This window comes from Salvia miltiorrhiza, chromosome 8 (genome assembly GCF_028751815.1).
Source record: "Salvia miltiorrhiza cultivar Shanhuang (shh) chromosome 8, IMPLAD_Smil_shh, whole genome shotgun sequence".
Lineage (NCBI taxonomy): Eukaryota > Viridiplantae > Streptophyta > Magnoliopsida > Lamiales > Lamiaceae > Salvia > Salvia miltiorrhiza.
Window position 1 is genome coordinate 50793082 of NC_080394.1, and position 18809 is coordinate 50811890.

The 18809-nt window shown below is 35.6% G+C and overlaps 1 protein-coding gene across 2 annotated transcripts; it reads left to right on the top strand.

Annotated features, from left to right (window-relative positions):
- The first annotated feature begins 7089 nt into the window (after positions 1–7089).
- Positions 7090–13813, top strand: LOC130998896 (probable magnesium transporter NIPA4). Of its 2 annotated transcripts, XM_057924328.1 has the most exons (9): positions 7090–7780; positions 9176–9232; positions 11753–11843; positions 11919–12079; positions 12179–12306; positions 12418–12555; positions 12670–12762; positions 13241–13346; positions 13455–13813. In XM_057924328.1, the coding sequence occupies exons 1-9, from the start codon at positions 7609–7611 to the stop codon at positions 13550–13552; spliced, it is 1044 nt and encodes a 347-aa protein (XP_057780311.1). In that variant the 5' UTR covers positions 7090–7608; the 3' UTR covers positions 13553–13813. The 2 variants fall into 2 exon arrangements, with proteins under 2 accessions (XP_057780311.1, XP_057780309.1); XM_057924326.1 differs by having other exon boundaries at positions 7145–7780; positions 12179–12555.
- The last annotated feature ends 4996 nt before the right edge of the window (positions 13814–18809 follow it).

Here is an 18809-nt window from a genome sequence, read left to right on the forward strand (position 1 = left end):
ATTTAAGCTTTTGTAACCTGTTGCTTCAATCTCCAATTAGCTTTGTTTCTGTGCTCATACTTCTTCCCCGAACCGAAGTCACATTATGCCCAGAACCTTCTTCAGATGCAACTGAATCTCGCGCGGTACTTATGGGCAAAGGGTCGGTTTGCCCAACATCCTGCTTCTCGGACTTTTGATCTTCAAAACAAGCTTCTGAGTGTCCCAAACTCCTCTGCTTCAAACTCATGCATTTTTCGCGAAATGCAGCAGCATTATTCTCTAAAAGCACCTTCTCCCCAAAGATCGGGCTTGCCCTGGAACTACGCCCTCCCAGGCGACTGACTCTATCTTGCAAAACAAAGGAAAAAGACTCTATCTAGACCTAAAATAGACACGAAAAACGAGCACAAACATGGGCTCATCACGCTCTCAGTGACACGGGCAATCAGGTCCTCGTCACATCGCCTCCAATAATCAGCATCTGGATCTTCTCAAGACCCTGAATCGTCTGTCTATGCCGCTCAACATGGACAGGCTGCTTCCCACGAACCTTCTCTGCTTGTGAGTTGCTCCTCGGCACAGGAGGAGGCCTAACAGAAGGAGGCGGTTCCGGTACAAGTGGCTCTATCAATCCGGCATATCTCCCTCCAGGGTGGTATCGTACAGAAAAGTGTCGGGATGCCTCAGGGTCTGGTAATACCACTGATCCGACTTCTCCTCGACAGGTGATAGTGTTTGGTGACACTCGCGCTGCACAAAAATGAATCAATCATTTTTAATTATTCGTCAGTCATAACATAATAAAAGGATTGAAACTTTAAAACATCAATAATTACCTCCTCCACATCGAAAAAGTGGGTGAAGTCAGCAGGCGACTTCCAAGTCGTCCACATCAAGCATCGTGGCATTTGGAAGCGCGTGTCTCGAGCCCCACACGTGATGCCCAACCTCGGAACGACCTCATACGACCAAATCTGTAATGCACATATGGGACCATAGAAGTGGTACGCCCTCCTATTCCCGCTAATCTCCGAGGGATACTTCTTCAGCACAGTCATGCCATGACACAAAATCTGGAATGAGAAAGAGCTCCACGGAAAGTCGATCCATGCCTGAGGCTCCTCGACCAGTGCCCACACCCAATCGTGCAGTATTTATAATCCCGACAAAAGATGAGATCAAACGCCACCAGAATGTTGGCCACCTTCAAATAATCCTCCGCCCTAAGACCCAACTTATGCTTAGTGAACTGCTTATGCAGATCCCTCATAGTCACCCTCTTGCCTTTAAATACTTGGTGCCATATACTCTCCTCCCCAACTTGGTGATCCACATCAAAACCCTGCGGGGATGGCCTGAAGCACAATCCCGTCACCAAACAATACTCCAATGCACCAAAACGTATGTCGTGTCCACCAACGTGGAACCACTTCTCCCACGGACCGAATGACTCGTCAAACAACTCTCGTGCAAGAATATGGTGCAGTGCGGCATACGCACTCTCCTGCCTCCTCAAATCAACTAAGTGGCTAAACGGACCACTTTTAAATTGTTCATAACAACTGTAATGCATCAAGCACGTTGTTGGAAACTTTATGGAATATTGATCCTAATCCTTGTTTTGATGATACTAAAATCCATAGGTCTTAATTGTAATAGACTATAACTGTTTGAACTCAAGTGTTAGAGTTCATTTCTAGTTTAGCTTGCGGTTCTGAAGACTGAAGACTGAAGGACGAAGGACTGAAGACTGAAGACTGAAGATACCAACTGAAGTATCAGTTGAAGAATCAGTTCGGAACTGATTACTTAATGCGTGCCGCGTGGACTCAGCGGACTGATGCTAAAGTCAAGTATTAGTTAAACATTCTTCATCGGACTCAACTTCCAACGTTCAAAGGAAGCCACGTACTCCAAAAGTACAGTTGCATTAAATGCAGAGATCTCAGGATCATCCCTCTCTGCAGAGGTCATTCCTATTTGGTGGCTACTTTATCAGAGACGTCACATCTCCTACTCTTCAACATAGCCGTTCCCACCAAACAAGGAACCTCGAAGATTGAAGCCTCAGCCCAAATTCGAAAAGCTCTCCAACGGAAGAAATCTTGAAGACGTTCTCCGCCAACGGATCTATTCAAGACCTCTCCTATAAATAGCGCTCGAGGATCACTTCAATCTTCACCGATTCAACGACATAAGCTGAAACTCTGCCAAAATAGTTTCTCAGCCAAAAGCTTAACCTCCCCAAAGCTTGAATCGAAGAAGAGAATTCCAAAGCCAAAAATCAGTCACTGCTGATTACACACATTCTCTTAGACCTTAGGCAAACCTCTGTTTACCCAGAAGCCTAGGTCAAACTTGCTCCAAAGAACTTGTTCTTTGAAGTATAGTTGGCAAGTTTTCAAACCTCCTTTCGAGAGATAGAATCGAGTTTTGAGTGGTAAAGGAGTTCAGGAAGGTACTCTGACTCCGTGAGATCCTAGTGCAAGGTCGTGCTAGGAGTGAGAAATCCAACGCGAGTAAAGTGTTGGTACTGAAGAGTGGAATCTTCAGTGGTACGGTTGTGTGCACCCGGCAAGCATACGGTTCGGTTTGCAGTGCAACAGTTAAGCACTTGCGGAGTGGATTGTTGGTCTGATCAATCGACCGTGGATGTATAAAGTGTTTTCTGAACCACGTAAAAGTCTCTGTGTTATTTACAGCTTTCAGTTTTACATTCTTACATGTGTTCTTTCATTTGATAAACTGAATTCTGCTTAACTGCAAAGAGAAACCTAAGACTAACAACGTGCTCAACCGAGGCTATTACGAAACAAAGTTATTTCCGCTGCGTATGATATTAGTCTGACTGATCTATCCTCTGATAGTCAGGAAGAGTGATATCATCTCTGTTTTAGCAAACTCGACTGAAGCCTTTACGTGCATCAGTTAAGTTCTAGTAACTTAACTGATAACTCCTTATTAAAGAGTTTTTCAGTATCAGTCGTCAACCCTGTTTGGTCAAAACTCATTTCTGTTAACAGGTGTCTTAGTTTGCTTGTAAAGTTTCGTTTTGATCTCTATCTTGAGATCCCTCTGTTTTAGAGGAGAAAAATAGCCCATAGGTGTATTCCCCCCCCCCCATACACCTATTCGAGACCCTCCGGACCTAACACACATCTCCACTTCCTTTAATGTTCCTATTCGGGTGTAGTGATTGATACGTCCGGCATAACTTTGCATGTGCGGACGTAACTAAACATAGTACGGAGGCTGTAATGAATTCAAAATGATGATTAGTATCAACAAAGACCAAACGCAAAAAAAACCGTGCATGAAAATAGAACCGTGCATAAAAAATCCAAGAAACCAACCGTGCACGGTTGAATCGTGCACATCAGAACACACCAGAGTTCATATAAACATAAAATAATTACAAAAATTACGACAGTGCACGGTTTTTTTGAAACCGTGTACAACCGTGCATAATGGACCGTGACGGTTGAACAAATCGTGCACGGTGAGTTCAACCCAAAATATATATATACAAATACAGCATATTAGTATCAAATACATCATTTAGACATAACCGTGTACTATAAAATTGAAACAGTGTATGCAAGAACTAACCTAACCGTGCACGGTACACGGTTTCTTCGAAAATTTCCAGATTTACATAATTCATGATTTCAAACACAATTTTCAGATTGCCACTTTTATAATTTCAAACACGAAATTAACTATACACAATTTGACAACGGTAGAATCAAACATTAACGTCATTCTTACCGGAGGAGGCGTCGGATATTGCTCGTTCCTAGAATTCGTCCGTTCAATTCTTTGTCGTGGCCGCTCTTCCCTCTCGTAATCTGATTCCATTTCACTCATAGTGGATTGGTGAAGTGCCGACGTGAAGTAGATTTGGTTTGTATGGAGTGCACGGTGAGTAGGCAGCGTGAGTTTGAGTAGGCGGCGTGAGTTCTATTTCAATCTGTTTTTTTTTTTTTTTTTTTGAATTTGCATAGAAGCTGAAAATAATAATACAAGAGAGAGAGAGGCGTGTATTGTTTTGAAGGAATTCTACATTGGGTGGGTGAAATTTTGCACGGTAGCTTTTGCTTGTGAATAACCGTGTCTTCTCAATATTTGCAATTTTTTTTTTGAAATAAGATTCTTGTTTTGACCACTTTTCGGCTGCAAAAGGCTGAAAATTCATGCACTTTCTTTATTCTCTTCCAAATCGTGTATATGCAAGAAACCCTAAACCCTAAATAGGTGGAACCGTGTATATCGGATATCAAATTCTCGATTTTTTTATTTTAGAGAGAGAGAGACAATAATAAGACAAAAAAGAATATGTTGATAATGATGGAAGATTCTGTACTTACTTAGTTGCACGGTTGAATAGGTGGAGTATTATTTAAAAAACATAAGACAATTTTAAATAAGTCAAAGATGTGGGGACCATTAAGGATATATTTGACAATTTACAAAGATTGTGCTACTAAACTTATATTTTTATGGGGTATGATACTTAACTTATTTATTTTATTGGAAGGGCTACATACAAGTTTCGCCATTTTGTTTTTCTTTCCTTAAAATGACCATGCGAGTATATTATCTATTATATAATAGGATTAAGCCTTAACCTATGTGGCATATCTAAAATCTCACCATTTCAAAATTTACCATATATAATCTTCATCATTTATTAATTAATTAACTATTACATTCTATATAAAGATTCATTAATCATAATAAATATAATTAATAATATATATATAATATTAACATTGCATATAATATAATTAACAAATTTTATTATTTATTTTTTCTAGATAAAAATTATATTTACATGTCTGATAAGAAAAAAATTATAATCTATATACGATAAATTATTTTAATTGAATGTTAGTGATTAGATGTATATTTGTTATATATTTCTCAATAGCGTACATATTATATGTATATGTTCCAATATATTATATTGTATGAATATATATATATACATATATATATATAATATTTATATTCTTAATTTTTAATTAAATTAATTTTAAATTAAGTTTGAATTGAGACATGCACGTATATGTAAATTATAAACGGGTCTGCTCATTGATTTACATGTTTGCATAATAAGGCACAAATTCTATAAACTGATTACTTTAAAACAAAATCTTGTTTTATGTCTATCAAAATAATTAAAATTTTATTTTTATTTTTTATAAAATAAATCCATACATTTTATTTATATAGGGAAGAAAAATATATTCTTCATTTCTGCAAACTTTATTTGTTTCTGTTTGTCCATTACTACAATAATAATAATAATAATAATAATAATAATAATAATAATAATAATAATAATAATAATAATAATAATAATAATAATAATAATAATAATAATAATAATAATAATAATAATAATATATTTAATTTAATTTAATTTGAAAAAATAAATTGGTTTGATTAAGTAAATTATTTCTTCAATTTAATTTGATTATAAAATAATATGTATTGTATAAAATTTTAAAAATAAAATTTGGATTCAACATAGATTTTTTATGAAAATCTATCAATTAAATTACTAAATAAATTAATATAATTTGAATCTCGTGTCAACTTTCTTAAGCTACACACGAGATGATTTTCAAAACTTAGTTATGGTCTTTCAAACTTCAAACGAGATAATGTTCACGAGTCAATTTTATTCTTTCAATTTTCAGACGGAATGATGCTCGAAACTCAAGATTTTAAGATAATTAATGTTCACGAGTCCATTTTATTCTTTCAAATTTCAAACGAAATGATGCTCGAAACTCAATTATGATATTTCAAGCTTCACATGAAATAATGCACAAAAAATTGTCAAGATTTTTCAAGCTGCATACAAGATGATGTTTAGAAGTTAGTTATGATCTTACAAGCTAAAGATGATAATGATCTTTAAAGCTACACACAGGATATTTTTTTTTTTTTTTTTTTTTTTTTTGATCAGGCAAAGTCATGTTAGATGTTAGTAGTTAGTTCCCCCATCCACTCCAAGAACCACCTTATCTCTCCATTCACCAAAATCCACCTTATATCTCCCCAATCTCCAATTCGCTCCCAAGAGGGATCGAACCCGGGTCACTTCACTTAAGTGAGGACCCGGTGGCCAGTGGGCAAGATAATTCTTGTAACTTAATTGTGGTCATTCAAAGTTTAAATGAGATGATACTTACAAGTTAAATTTATTTTTTTAAACTCCAAACGAGATGATTCTTGGAACCCAATTATAATATTTAGAACTAATAATGCATAAAAGTTTGTCAAGATTTTTTCAAGTTCCATATAAAGTGATGTTTACAAGTTAGTTATGATGTTAGAAGCTCCAAATCATACAATCTCACAAGTCAACTTTCATTTTTAAAGCTTCAGATAGTGATGTTAAAAAAACTTGACGCATAAAAGTTCATTTTTTGTATTTTAAGGTCTAGACGAGATGATACTCAAAAGTCTGATGTTCAAACGTTAGTTGTCGTTTTCCGAAATTTAGATTATGATATGATCCTATAAGGTTCAGACGAGATGATGCTCAGATTAAATAAAATTTTCAATATCGATACATTTTTCAAAATATTATTAAATAAAAATCTACATAAAAAGAATATTTATTATTCTAACAAAATGTTAATATTTAATTGAGGAATATGATTCAAATTAATATAATTTCAACTATATTACCTTAAATTAAATAAATTTAAAAATAATTTATATAATAAGTTAAAATAATTTTCCGTCGAATTTCGACGGGTAATACACTAGTTTTAATATATATTGTGGTGATATGATAACTCTATTTTAAACTAATAGGCTCTTCGTCCCATTAATAATGATCCACTTTCTTTTTTTGTTCATCTCATTAATAATGACTTGTTCCAAGAAAGAAAATCACATTTTCTCATAAAAGAATTGTGGATTCAACAATTCATTCATTTTTATCTTTTAATTACTCTTTCTTTAATAATCGTATTAAACAGTAACGAATCATTATCAATGAGACGGATGGAGTAATAATTATTTTATCGATATGTTTATCCATTTTCATTTTCTGAAATACCCAAACACAACCTTGTAATCTGTCCAATAATCGAAAATTATCGTGGATATTGCTTTCTTGACAAGGTTGGCCACTTCTGCTTCACTGTATTTTTTCCCCCTTTTTTTTCTTTCTTTTTGGTTTTGCTTTATTAAAAAATTATCACATCAAAACCTCAGTCGAGGAGAAGTCTAAAACTGTTCACTGATAATTTCACCTTCTTTCTCCCCTAACTCCGATCTGAAATTGTAAAATTCCCCCATTTCTCATCACCCGCGTCGCTGCCTGTCGAAGATTATCCAATAGTTAGCTACGGCCGCCGGCAATTGCAGATCTTCCGCACAGAAATTGGAACCCTATAAAAATCCTATTTGATTCACTTTAATTTCCGCCATAACTAGTGAGAAAACATACTGGGCAGCTTGGAGCTGAAAATGATTGCGCTATTTTAGGGCGAAATTGAGAAAATTAGGAAACCCTTTCCACTCGGGGAAGCTTTTGTCGGTGTTGTTATAAGGTGGTTGGGATTTCTGGGCTTTGCATTAACTGTCTGAGTGATTGCGAGGATGGCGTCCGAGCAGGCGGCTACGGATGCCATGTCGGATTCGTATCGGGGGATGTCGTCCGACAATATAAAGGGGTTGGTTTTGGCGCTGTCTTCCAGTTTCTTCATCGGCGCCAGCTTCATTGTTAAGAAAAAGGGGTTGAAGAAAGCCGGGGCGTCCGGCGTCAGAGCTGGTAATTCACACTTCATTTTAGCTTGGTTGTTTCTAAATATGAATAATGAGGGTGAAGGTGCTTAATGTGTTTTTGTTGAGGACGCTGTTTGATTTTATTTTTTCCCAATGCGGTTGAAGCATGTTCGTTGCTTTGTATTGAATGAGCTGGTGGCTCGAAGCTCAAATTGCAATTTGTTTACTTAGATCTTCAGTTTTCTCAAGATGACCCTGATTGTGTAATGTGCATCTGGCCTCAATGAGTTTTTCTGGAGCTGATCTGTTTACAAGAGATGAATCTCGAATTGACGCCAAAATGAGTATTGTGGTCTGCAGAAATGATCTGGTTAATAAAATGTTAACCACATAGTCTGGATTAAGCCTGTAATGCTTGTCTACTGAAACATATAATCTAAGCACTTGTACATGATAAACATGCACTGAGCAACTTTGAGCTGTTAGTGTAATTCGAAGTACAAATTACTATTTGAGTCCTTAATTCTTGGAATTTGTTGTCGCCTGTCGGAACCCTTGCACTTGCATTTCAAAATTCTTTGGATCTATACTCAAATGGATCAAATTTGTATACGTCAACAATCTAGTCGAATGCATTTTATTTACTTTCTAATGTGTCATGGATGGTGTGTTGCTTTCTAAAATTTTCCATTGGTGAGAACTGCTGTCATGATAACCTTTTTGTTATAAAGTTGGTAACATAATCTGTTTCTTTCCTTCACGAGATGATGATAGGTCATGTTTTCTATAAATGAAACATAATACTCCCTCCGTCCCGCCCAAGATGCTACATATTCTTTTTCGGGCCGTCCCAACGAAGATGATACATTTCTATATTTAGCAAAAATAAGGAATTTTAAATACTTAATTAACACTAATTAGGTATTCCCTTATTACCTTCTCTCTCCTACTTTATCACTTTATTACCTTCTCTTTCTTACTTTATCACTTTATTACCTTCTCTCTCCTACTTTATCACTTTATTATTACATACTTAAAACACTAATCTACAACTCCTTAAATCCCGTGCCGAAAAGCAAATGTATCGTCTTGGCCGGGACGGGGGGGAGTATTATTTATTCAATGCTTGAAATGTTTTTAGCTGATTTTATTAACTGAATCTTCAACTTTGGCTGCTGCTTTGATTGGTACTTGATGGAGGGGGTACGGTATGAGCTTTTTGCTCATTGAAGTATAACTGAAAATTGAAGACATGCTTATGGTGCTGGGGCCATTAAATATGTTACAATTATAAGTTTGTAGTACACCTTACAGTCATTGTACATGTGTTTTTGTTGATAGTGGTTTCTATCTCTCTGCCAATTATAATTGTGCTGGTTGTTGCAACATTTCAATTTTTGCCATATATTGTGATGTTCTCTTTATAAATTCTTGTCTACAGGTGTTGGAGGGTATTCATATCTATACGAGCCATTATGGTGGACTGGCATGATAACGAGTAAGTTCTATGCATATTTGTGTTGTATTATGAAGAACTCATGTATTTTCAATAAGACAGTATATCTGATCTACTTGGGTACATTTTAGGCGAATTGGAATGTAAACTTGTTTTCTAATGTATCTGATCTACCTCGAGTGACCGATTAAATAATCCCTTGATTGCATGGTGGTTGTTATTCTCAATTAAAAGTTGGATATGTAGAGTTTGTTGATCTGTGCACCAGCTCACTAGGCTATGAATTTTCATGCACATTACGATGCCGAATTATTTCAGAAGCAATAAAAGGACGGCTAGATTGCATATCAACATCTGACGTTGGTTAGGATATTTTGTACATATAATGCATCATTATCATTTTCTTGATCTAACTTTTTGACTTTATGGAAGCTGTAACCAAGGTTACTCAAAAAGATGAGAAGTCGAACTTAAATCTTTTTCACTATATAGTATATACCTTTGACTTGCATATTTTCTTATATGAACAACTGTTGTGCTAAGCTACCAAGTTCATACCTGGTTCTTCAAGCATGATATGAATTCATTTATACTTTAATTTGTTCATGACTATAAAAAAAATAAACTATTACAAAGAAAGGATATACGGTTTACCGTGAAGCTAATGTATGAAATGCAATTGTCCAATATATATAGGAACTCTTTGCCCATAATTTTTTTGGTAAGGATGTCGTAAGGAAGCTTCTCTTTGCGGTTGATGAGTTCATTGATTGTTTGTTGATCCCAATCATGACATTTTCTTGGTTATTTAGAAATCATGTTTGCCTAGCCCACTGGCCACCGGGTCCTCACTTAAGTGAAGTGACCCGGGTTCGATCCCTCTTGGGAGCGAATTGGAGATTGGAGATATAAGGTGGATTTGGTGAATGGAGAGATAAGGTGGTTCTTGGAGTGGATGGGGAACTAATTACTAACATCTAACATGACTTTGCCCGATCAAAAAAAAAAAGGAGTCCATTTGTGTCTGACAGGGGACGTGAGCCCATTGAGGGTTCAGTGGTGTCCTTGGGTAGATGACGTGTTTGCTGGCATTATGAACTTGTCCCATTGTGGATTTTGTACCTTGGGCTGTTCAGTTTTTCTTGGATGGATACATATGGTTCTTTTCGGTTATTGGTGGTTCAGTCCGTCCTTGTTCGAGGTGGTTTTATTAAGCAGATTGTCCAGAAAGTTTTCTTTAATTGAGTTTGGTATGGGAATTACCAAACTGGAGACAGTCTAATACAGAAAAAAAGTTTACATGAGCATTCCTCATGTAAAGCAGATGGTGGAGATAATTTCTGTGGCTTGGCTTTAGAGCTGCTGGTTTTGGAGTTTCATGCTGAATGTTTCAAATGTAGTGTGTTTTACCCCATGTCTTCAATATCTTGAACTATTCTTGGTGCGTGCAACAAATCAGGTAGGCATTGATTGGGCAAGCTGCATTTCCCATGTAGGTGCGTTGTCAAAGGAACCTAAGTAAGGGTGGAAGTTGTGGAAAATACTTGGTAAAGGAGAGGCTGTTTATTAGTCTTCTAAGTTCTAGTGCCGGCCAACCTGTTCGGGTTTCCTTTGACATGTTTGAGAAATTGATGTGTATGCTCATTGGCCACAGCAAAATTTACTAGAAAAATCTTTGATTCCGATGTTCTTTTAGCAGTTAATGATCATTATCCAAGACAGTAGTGGCATCACTTTGGATTAGGTCCTTGGTGACAAATCAAAGTATTTCTAGTCCTATAGGCAAAATGTCATTGCCTATTGTTAGGGTAGCTCCCAGAGTTTGACCATTATGTTTCTTCTTTACTTTCCAGATTATCCCATAGAAATAATTGCAGAGAGTAGTGTTTGTTAACTCTTGAAAATGGGATATCCTTTTGAGACCTCTGACAATTTCCTGATGATACCATATAGTTGATTTCTAATGTAAAAGTGCTTTATGCCTTTTTATCTCTGTAGGCTGAATATTAGAACAAACCAGACCCAACTGCTCTGGATGAAATTGTTTTGTCATTTGTGCATATTGCTAATTGCTAAGTTACCCTGTCTCCAAAGTACCGTTAAAGTCAATGCACAACTTAAAGCTATATAGAAGAAGTGATATTTCGAAGTTCAAAAATCTCGTTGCAGGTGCGAACTGCTAGGACCAAATCACGAACCAAATATCGTCTATGTGGTCTAAGCTTACTCCTATTCTGACTGGAATGTTGTGGGCCGGCATTAATTGATGTAGTAGATTTTGACATTTCCAATTATGTTGTTGTCTGTTCTTGTTGTCCTCATGCACCTCCATAATAAATAGCTTTATGTTCAGCCAGCATTTATATCTTCATATAATCTCTTAATCAGCAGGCATAAGACATCCGTGATTTAACTGTCAGTCAGTTTTCCATTTGACATTTGTTACTAGAGTGTAATCAAAATTTGAAATTGTATCGTAGAGGTTACATTTGTGTTGTTACTCTGAGACGGGATGCATCCCTGAAACTGAGTATTCTATTGGTTTGTTTGCTAATCCCACAGTGATAGTTGGAGAAATTGCAAATTTTGCGGCTTATGCGTTCGCACCAGCTATTCTGGTTACTCCCCTTGGTGCACTCAGCATTATTATCAGGCATGACACTATCAGCCGCCTAAGTCAACAGTTGGCACCTTATTTTGACTGCTGATTATTGTCTGTTTACTGCAGTGCTGTACTTGCACATGTTATTTTAAGGGAGAGACTGCACATTTTTGGTATTCTTGGTTGTGCTTTATGTGTGGTGGGCTCCACCACAATTGTCCTACATGCTCCACAAGAACGTGAGATTGAATCCGTGAAAGAAGTATGGGACCTTGCAACTGAGCCAGGTAACTTTGAGTGCAACTTCCTAACTGTTGGGTTTATTTTGCTGCAGAATTGTTACAAATATTCTATGCTAAGCTAACAACCCTGCATCTCTCCTGCAGCTTTTGTCTTCTATGCAGCTCTCGTGATAGCAATTGTCGTCGTTCTAATATGGCATTATGTACCTCAATATGGCCAGACACATATATGGTTCTATATTGGTGTTTGTTCATTGGTTGGTTCATTGTCGGTAGGTGTTACTTTTCTAGTCCTCTTAGATCCTGCCTACATGAAAAATTATAATGGAGATTACTTTTCAGTTCTAAATGAATGTTCAAACTATGTAAAATTCCCTTGGCAGGTAATGAGTGTCAAAGCACTGGGAATTGCTTTGAAGCTGACCTTATCAGGAACAAATCAGCTAACATATCCACAGACATGGGTCTTTGCGATGATTGTCCTTTCTTGTGTTCTCACTCAGATGAATTACCTAAATAAGGTATTTCCCTCTAATTTTGGTGATATGTTTATCATTAATGGATGATATTGTTTTCTGTGGCCTTCTCTATAATGTTTATCTATTATCACAATATCCCGATAATCTTGAATGCAGGCCCTTGACACTTTCAATACTGCTGTGGTTTCACCAATTTACTATGTCATGTTCACATCCTTAACTATCGTGGCTAGTGTGATCATGTTCAAGGTAATACCATACTTCTGCTGGATCAGAACTAACATGTTATTTGTAGGCTTGTAGCATAATGCCTTGCCCTTATAAATTTGGAGTGAATGGGTAAAGTTAACAGATAGGGTGTAATCTAGCTATGGCGAGACAATCTGACAAACAAAAGGAATTAAGGATTCAGAATATAGGCTATTTTATGATTTTAAAGAAAGGTTAAGCTTTTTGCTGCTGGTTTTCTTACTGTATAGTTATGATTTCCTTATCATCTGAGAAAAGTTCTGTTAATGACCTAGCCTCTTATGATTCCTTCCTTATTCCACTTGATTTTTCACTCCACTTTACCTAAATGCCTGTGCTGAATTATGGATATAATGAACATATGTTCATTCTCCAAAATTTCTGTCGTCTTACCATATTCATAATTAACTCTTACTTCCAAGCCCTATGAAGGAAAAAGGTGGATGAGGGTGTGATTAAATGGTTTTATATTGAGCAGGATTGGGACAGGCAGAATCTGACTCAGATTGTCACAGAAATGTGCGGCTTCGTGACTATACTATCTGGAACCTTTCTTCTCCACAAGACAAAAGACATGGCTGATGGTACTTGACCTTCACTGGCTTTTTGTATCAGTTGATATCGGACCATTTCGTCTGTTGTTTCAGCTTTACTCTATCTGCATACACAATGAGTAACTGTTTCATATTCAGGTTGCACGGCGGCAAGACTTGCAAAGCATGACAATGAGGATAGTTTTGTAGAAGAAGGTATTCCTCTAAAGCGGCAGGATTCATTGAGAGCAACATGATGTATGCTCTCTCTTCTTCTTCTTCATCTTTTTTATTCGATTTTGTAACTGCCTGTCAAAAGCAAGCTCAGAAAAATCTCTCCTCGGAGAAGATATCGCACGATGCATCATCGATCTTGTATTTTAATAGTAGATACTGGACCGACCTCAATCCCAGATTGCTCTTTAGCTTTATTTTTTCTCATCTTGGATTTCGTTTGTCGCGATACGGTACAATGGGATGCAATTTTGTGTGAATAACAGGGAAGTGGATGAGATTCATTTGGCTGCTGCTTAGTTATTTAATCAAAATTCTTAGTTATTATAGTGTGAACATTCTTTGTTTATTTGTCTTTTTAGCATTTTTCATCAAATATCTCAACTTTCATTTTCTATTCAAAAGTGTCGATCTTTTAGTATGTTTCATAAAATGTTTCGCTATATAAAATTCGATAATTTTTCTTCATAATTCAGTCATAAAATTATCCAAATCCATGTCTTATAGGTCGTAGAATTATGGATGTAATCGAACATAGTTTGTGGCCATACCGTAAGCTCCAATCGATTGTGCTCAAGTAGGATGAAGGATTGATGAACCACCCACGATAACAAGGGTTGAATAAATTGCTGCATACACGGTGTTCCCTTTCATGAGTGATGATGTGGCTTCTCAAGGCCCAAGCGTTAAAGCAAAGTACGAGTTAATGGGTTCAGACCTAAAGCGTTAAACCAAAGGAGTTCCGACCAGACCCGGATGGCCGGATCTATAGTCCTAGCTAAACACAGATGTTGCCCCGTTCTGGGGCAGATGCCCATATCGAGGAACACTCCGAAGGAGAACACCAGCTATGCCATGATCAAGCGAACCTGCGAACGCACATTTCACAGAAAAGCTTCTCAAATTGATTGTAGTCAAGTTGTGATTCTACGCCATCAAATTAATGATTGAACAATGAGAATGATGTGAATGTTTCTATATCTGGTTGAAACTTCTCAAATTAATTGTAGTCAAGTTGCGATTCTACGCCATCAAATTAATAATTGAACAATGAGAATGACGTGAATGTTTCTTTTTGGATATACACGACCTATGGGGTTTATGAATTTGGATTATGGTGTAAAGTTATCGGATTTTGTATAGCAAGACATTTTATAAAAACTACTGAAATTTCAAAAAATTTCAATAGAGAACGAAAGTTAGGGATATGATGAAATATACATTATTTATTTTTATGGCGAGGTGGAAAAAAAATCACTGCAGGCTCCGACACACTGAATCATTTTTCCGTCACCGAATTTTATTTATTGAGACATTTCATGAAAACACTAAAAGTTTGAAAATTTTAAATTGAAAAATGAAATCACTTACATTTTATAAATAATGTTAAAAGATGGGGTCACAAAATATTATTAACCCGTATATTAATTAGTATAAGTAGTATTTTTGTGTTAATAATTAGCGAATCTATATATCTATATAAAAGCTAAATCAACTATCAAAAACACTTATGTCAAAACATCGGTAATAACGGTCAAACTAATTATTATATGTATAGTTATGTGTATATATAATTAATTTATTTAAAGAATTTTCATATTTAACTTAATTAACTGACCTACTTTAGTATCAAATTATCAACACTAATTATTAGGTGCGGCTGGCAGCATAACATGTGGCCGGGTCGCCCGTGCCCCAAACCCGCACCCCTTTGACCCGTGCCCCATATTATTACAATTGTTTATAATAATTATTACTTTTAATAAGCATAAGATATACATTTGTTCGCACAAATATATACTTTAGTTAACATCAATATTGTGAAGAAATGTAATGTTTCAAAAACATTACCTTTCTTTATAATAAGCATAATTACAATAAATATAATATTTTTGAAATATTACATTTCTCCATATCAATTATTACATTTGTTTATAATAATTGTTACTTTTTATAAGCATAAGATATACATTTGTTCGCACAAATGTATACTTATATTAATATAAGTAGTTAACATCAATATTGTGAAGAAATGTAATGTTTCAAAAACATTACCTTTATTATAATAATATTTAGTACTTTTTATTATAACAATAATTACTTTTGATTACAACAATAATTACAATAAATATAATATTTTTGAAACATTACCTTTCTCCAATGATTACTTTTAATAAACATAAATAGTTATATTATTCTTTGATTAAATAATTATTATCGTAAGGAAAAACAATTATTGATATGTATAATGCTTTATATTGAATGAATATAAATATTTATATTAACATAAGTATACATTTATGCGACTAAATGTATATCTTACGCTTATTAAAAGTAAAATACTCCTATTAGGGTTTATTATTTAGGTTTTAGGGGTTTAGTTTATAGGGTTTAGGGTTTAGTTTATAGGATTTAGGGTTTAGAAAATATAATACTTAACATTGAATGAAGGTGAATACTTATATTTACATAAGTATACATTTGTGTGAATAAATGTAAAGTAATCAGTTTATAGAATTTGTGCCTTATTATGCAAACATGTAAATCAATGACCGGACCCGTTTATAATTTACGTATACATGCATGTCTCAATTCAAACTTAATTTAAATTAATTTTATTGAAAATTAAGAAAATAAATATTATATATATATATATATATATATATATATTCATACAATATAATATATTGCAACATATACATATAATATGTACGCTATTGAGAAATATAAAATTAATAACAAATATACATCTAATCACTAATATTCAATTAAAATAATTTATCGTATATAGATTATAATTTTTTTCTTATCAGACATGTAAATCTAAATTTTATCTAGAAAAAATAAATAATAAAATTTATTAATTTAGATTATATGTAATGTTAATATTATTATATATATACATTTATTATTAATTATATTTATTATGATTAATGGATCTTTATATGGAATGTAATAGCTAATTAATTAATAAATGATGAAGATTATATATGGTAAATTTTGAAATGATGAGATTTTAGATATGCCACATAGGTTAAGGCTTAATCCTATTATATAACAGATGTTACATATTGAAGACACATGTCACAGCCCGCAATCCCTAAGGATGGCTTAACCGGGGTTATGACTCGGGAAGGGGATTAAGAAGTGGGGAAAGAAAGGGGCATTTACTTATCAATCAAACATTTTACGAAAATAGACATTTATTTATATAACACTAGGATCATAACTGATCACTTGGGCAAATACAAGACGTTCGTTCGGGAAGGCCCGTCGAAGTGGATTATCCAACAAAAGAGTATCATACTTGAAATAAAACATTAGCTTTAACAGAGTATCTTGCAGCGGAAATACGTGTGAGTTATACATATGAAGATGTATACTCAAGGTTACATTACCGTTCTATGTCAAAAGGTACACCCGCTCAACTCTACTCCATTCCATCACCCGCTCAACCTGCACATTAGGGAAAACAACATGCAGGGCTGAGTAAAAATACTCAGTGAACATATGCCGAAAACATAACATTTTATCATTTATTGTACTGCCAACAGTAACACACAGGGTTTTTACTTGAAGGACCCGTGCTTACTAAACATTTTCTTTCATTTCATAAAGTTGGGTGCGCATCCCATTTTCTGTCTATATGATCCATATCTGTTCCTTTTACGCGCCGGGAAGGAGGCCTCCTTCCACGGACGCCAAGACCGGTCACAAGCGACACACAGTCTCCATGAGTGTACACGTTAACCCTTACTAGCAAACCTTCGTCTAGCGTAGGGTCCGAATTCGATTTCCTTTATAGTTGGCGAACCAACACAGATAGGATACATATATAAAACATAAACATTTTTGGCAGACAATCATTCATAAACATTTCATTCACTTCATTTCATTTCATAAAGAACCGTTCATCATTTTCATAAAATCGAACTTAACAGTTATATCATGTCATTCATTTCATTTCGTATAAGAGGCCTGTATGCAGGGGATCTCTATATACGTGTTTTAAGAACGCCCACCTTATTCGTTCCCACAACGGGCGTAGAGTTACTTCCCTCTTTAGCTATCACTTCCCGCCTGGACCTTTATTGACGAAGAATCGATAAGTTCGAGAAGAAGTCGTGAAAGATGGAGGATTGATCTCTAAACTAAACTATCTCTCTTTAATGATTTTAGGGTTCTAGCATCCATATTAATCTTGTCTCGTTCGAAACCTTAAACTCAAAACATTTATCACATAACTAACATGCGCATCAATCATAACTCGTTCTACTCACGCCATTAAGTCAAATATTCCGTCATTTAAAAAAAACAAATCATAAAATATCACATAGACAAATTATATCATCGTAGATCATGCATTCTCATACATAAAACAATTTAAATCATTTTTAAATAAACCATATTAATAAGCCATTTGAAAAGAATTCTTTAAAAAAAAAGTTTAACTCAAAATATTTTATTTTAAAGTCCATTTATAAATACTTGAGATAAAGGAACTCTATTTATTTAACTAATTTAAAGGTTAATATATAATTAAATTAATCAAGCTCAATTTAAATTAATAATTAAGAGCTCAAATAATTTAAATGGATATAAGCCCAAATTAATTAGATAAATTAAGCCCATCATATTTTATTTGTAAAAGGCCCAATAGATAAGAAAAGGTCCAATATATCAATTAAAGAAGCCCAAAGCCCATACTTCCTCTTCAATCTAATTAACACACACTAGAACACACTCAAACACACACATTCAGCCTCACCCTCTCGTCTCTCTCTCTCGGACTCCCTCTGTCCGCCTGCCGTTCAACGCGGCCGCCACCGCCGCCGCCGCCGCCGGCGAGCGGCGCGGCTGCTGCCTCTCTCTCCTCCCCTGAACTCTCGTCCTCTCTCACCCTCTCGCCTCTATCTGTCTATCTGCCGTAAACAGGACGCACGCCGCTGTCAAAGCGGTGCGCCGCCGCCGCTGCCTCCGTCGTCCTCGCGGCAGTTCCGCTGCCGCGTCAAGACCACGGCCACCGCCTTTCCTCCCTTCCCTCTATCTCTCTCTCTCTCTCCCGTCTCAATTCTTTCCCTGGAAACAGACGCACGGACACAGCCCCTGCTGTGCCGCCGCCTCCTCTCCTTCGCCGGTGGGCTCACGGCCAGGAGCCGTCGACCGCCGACAGCCAGGTAAACCCTATCTCCCTATTCTCATTTTCTTTTTCTTTTCCTCATCTTTTTCCCTTTTCTAAATTAAAATCTGAAATACTCATCTCCTTTCCCTCTTTGGCAG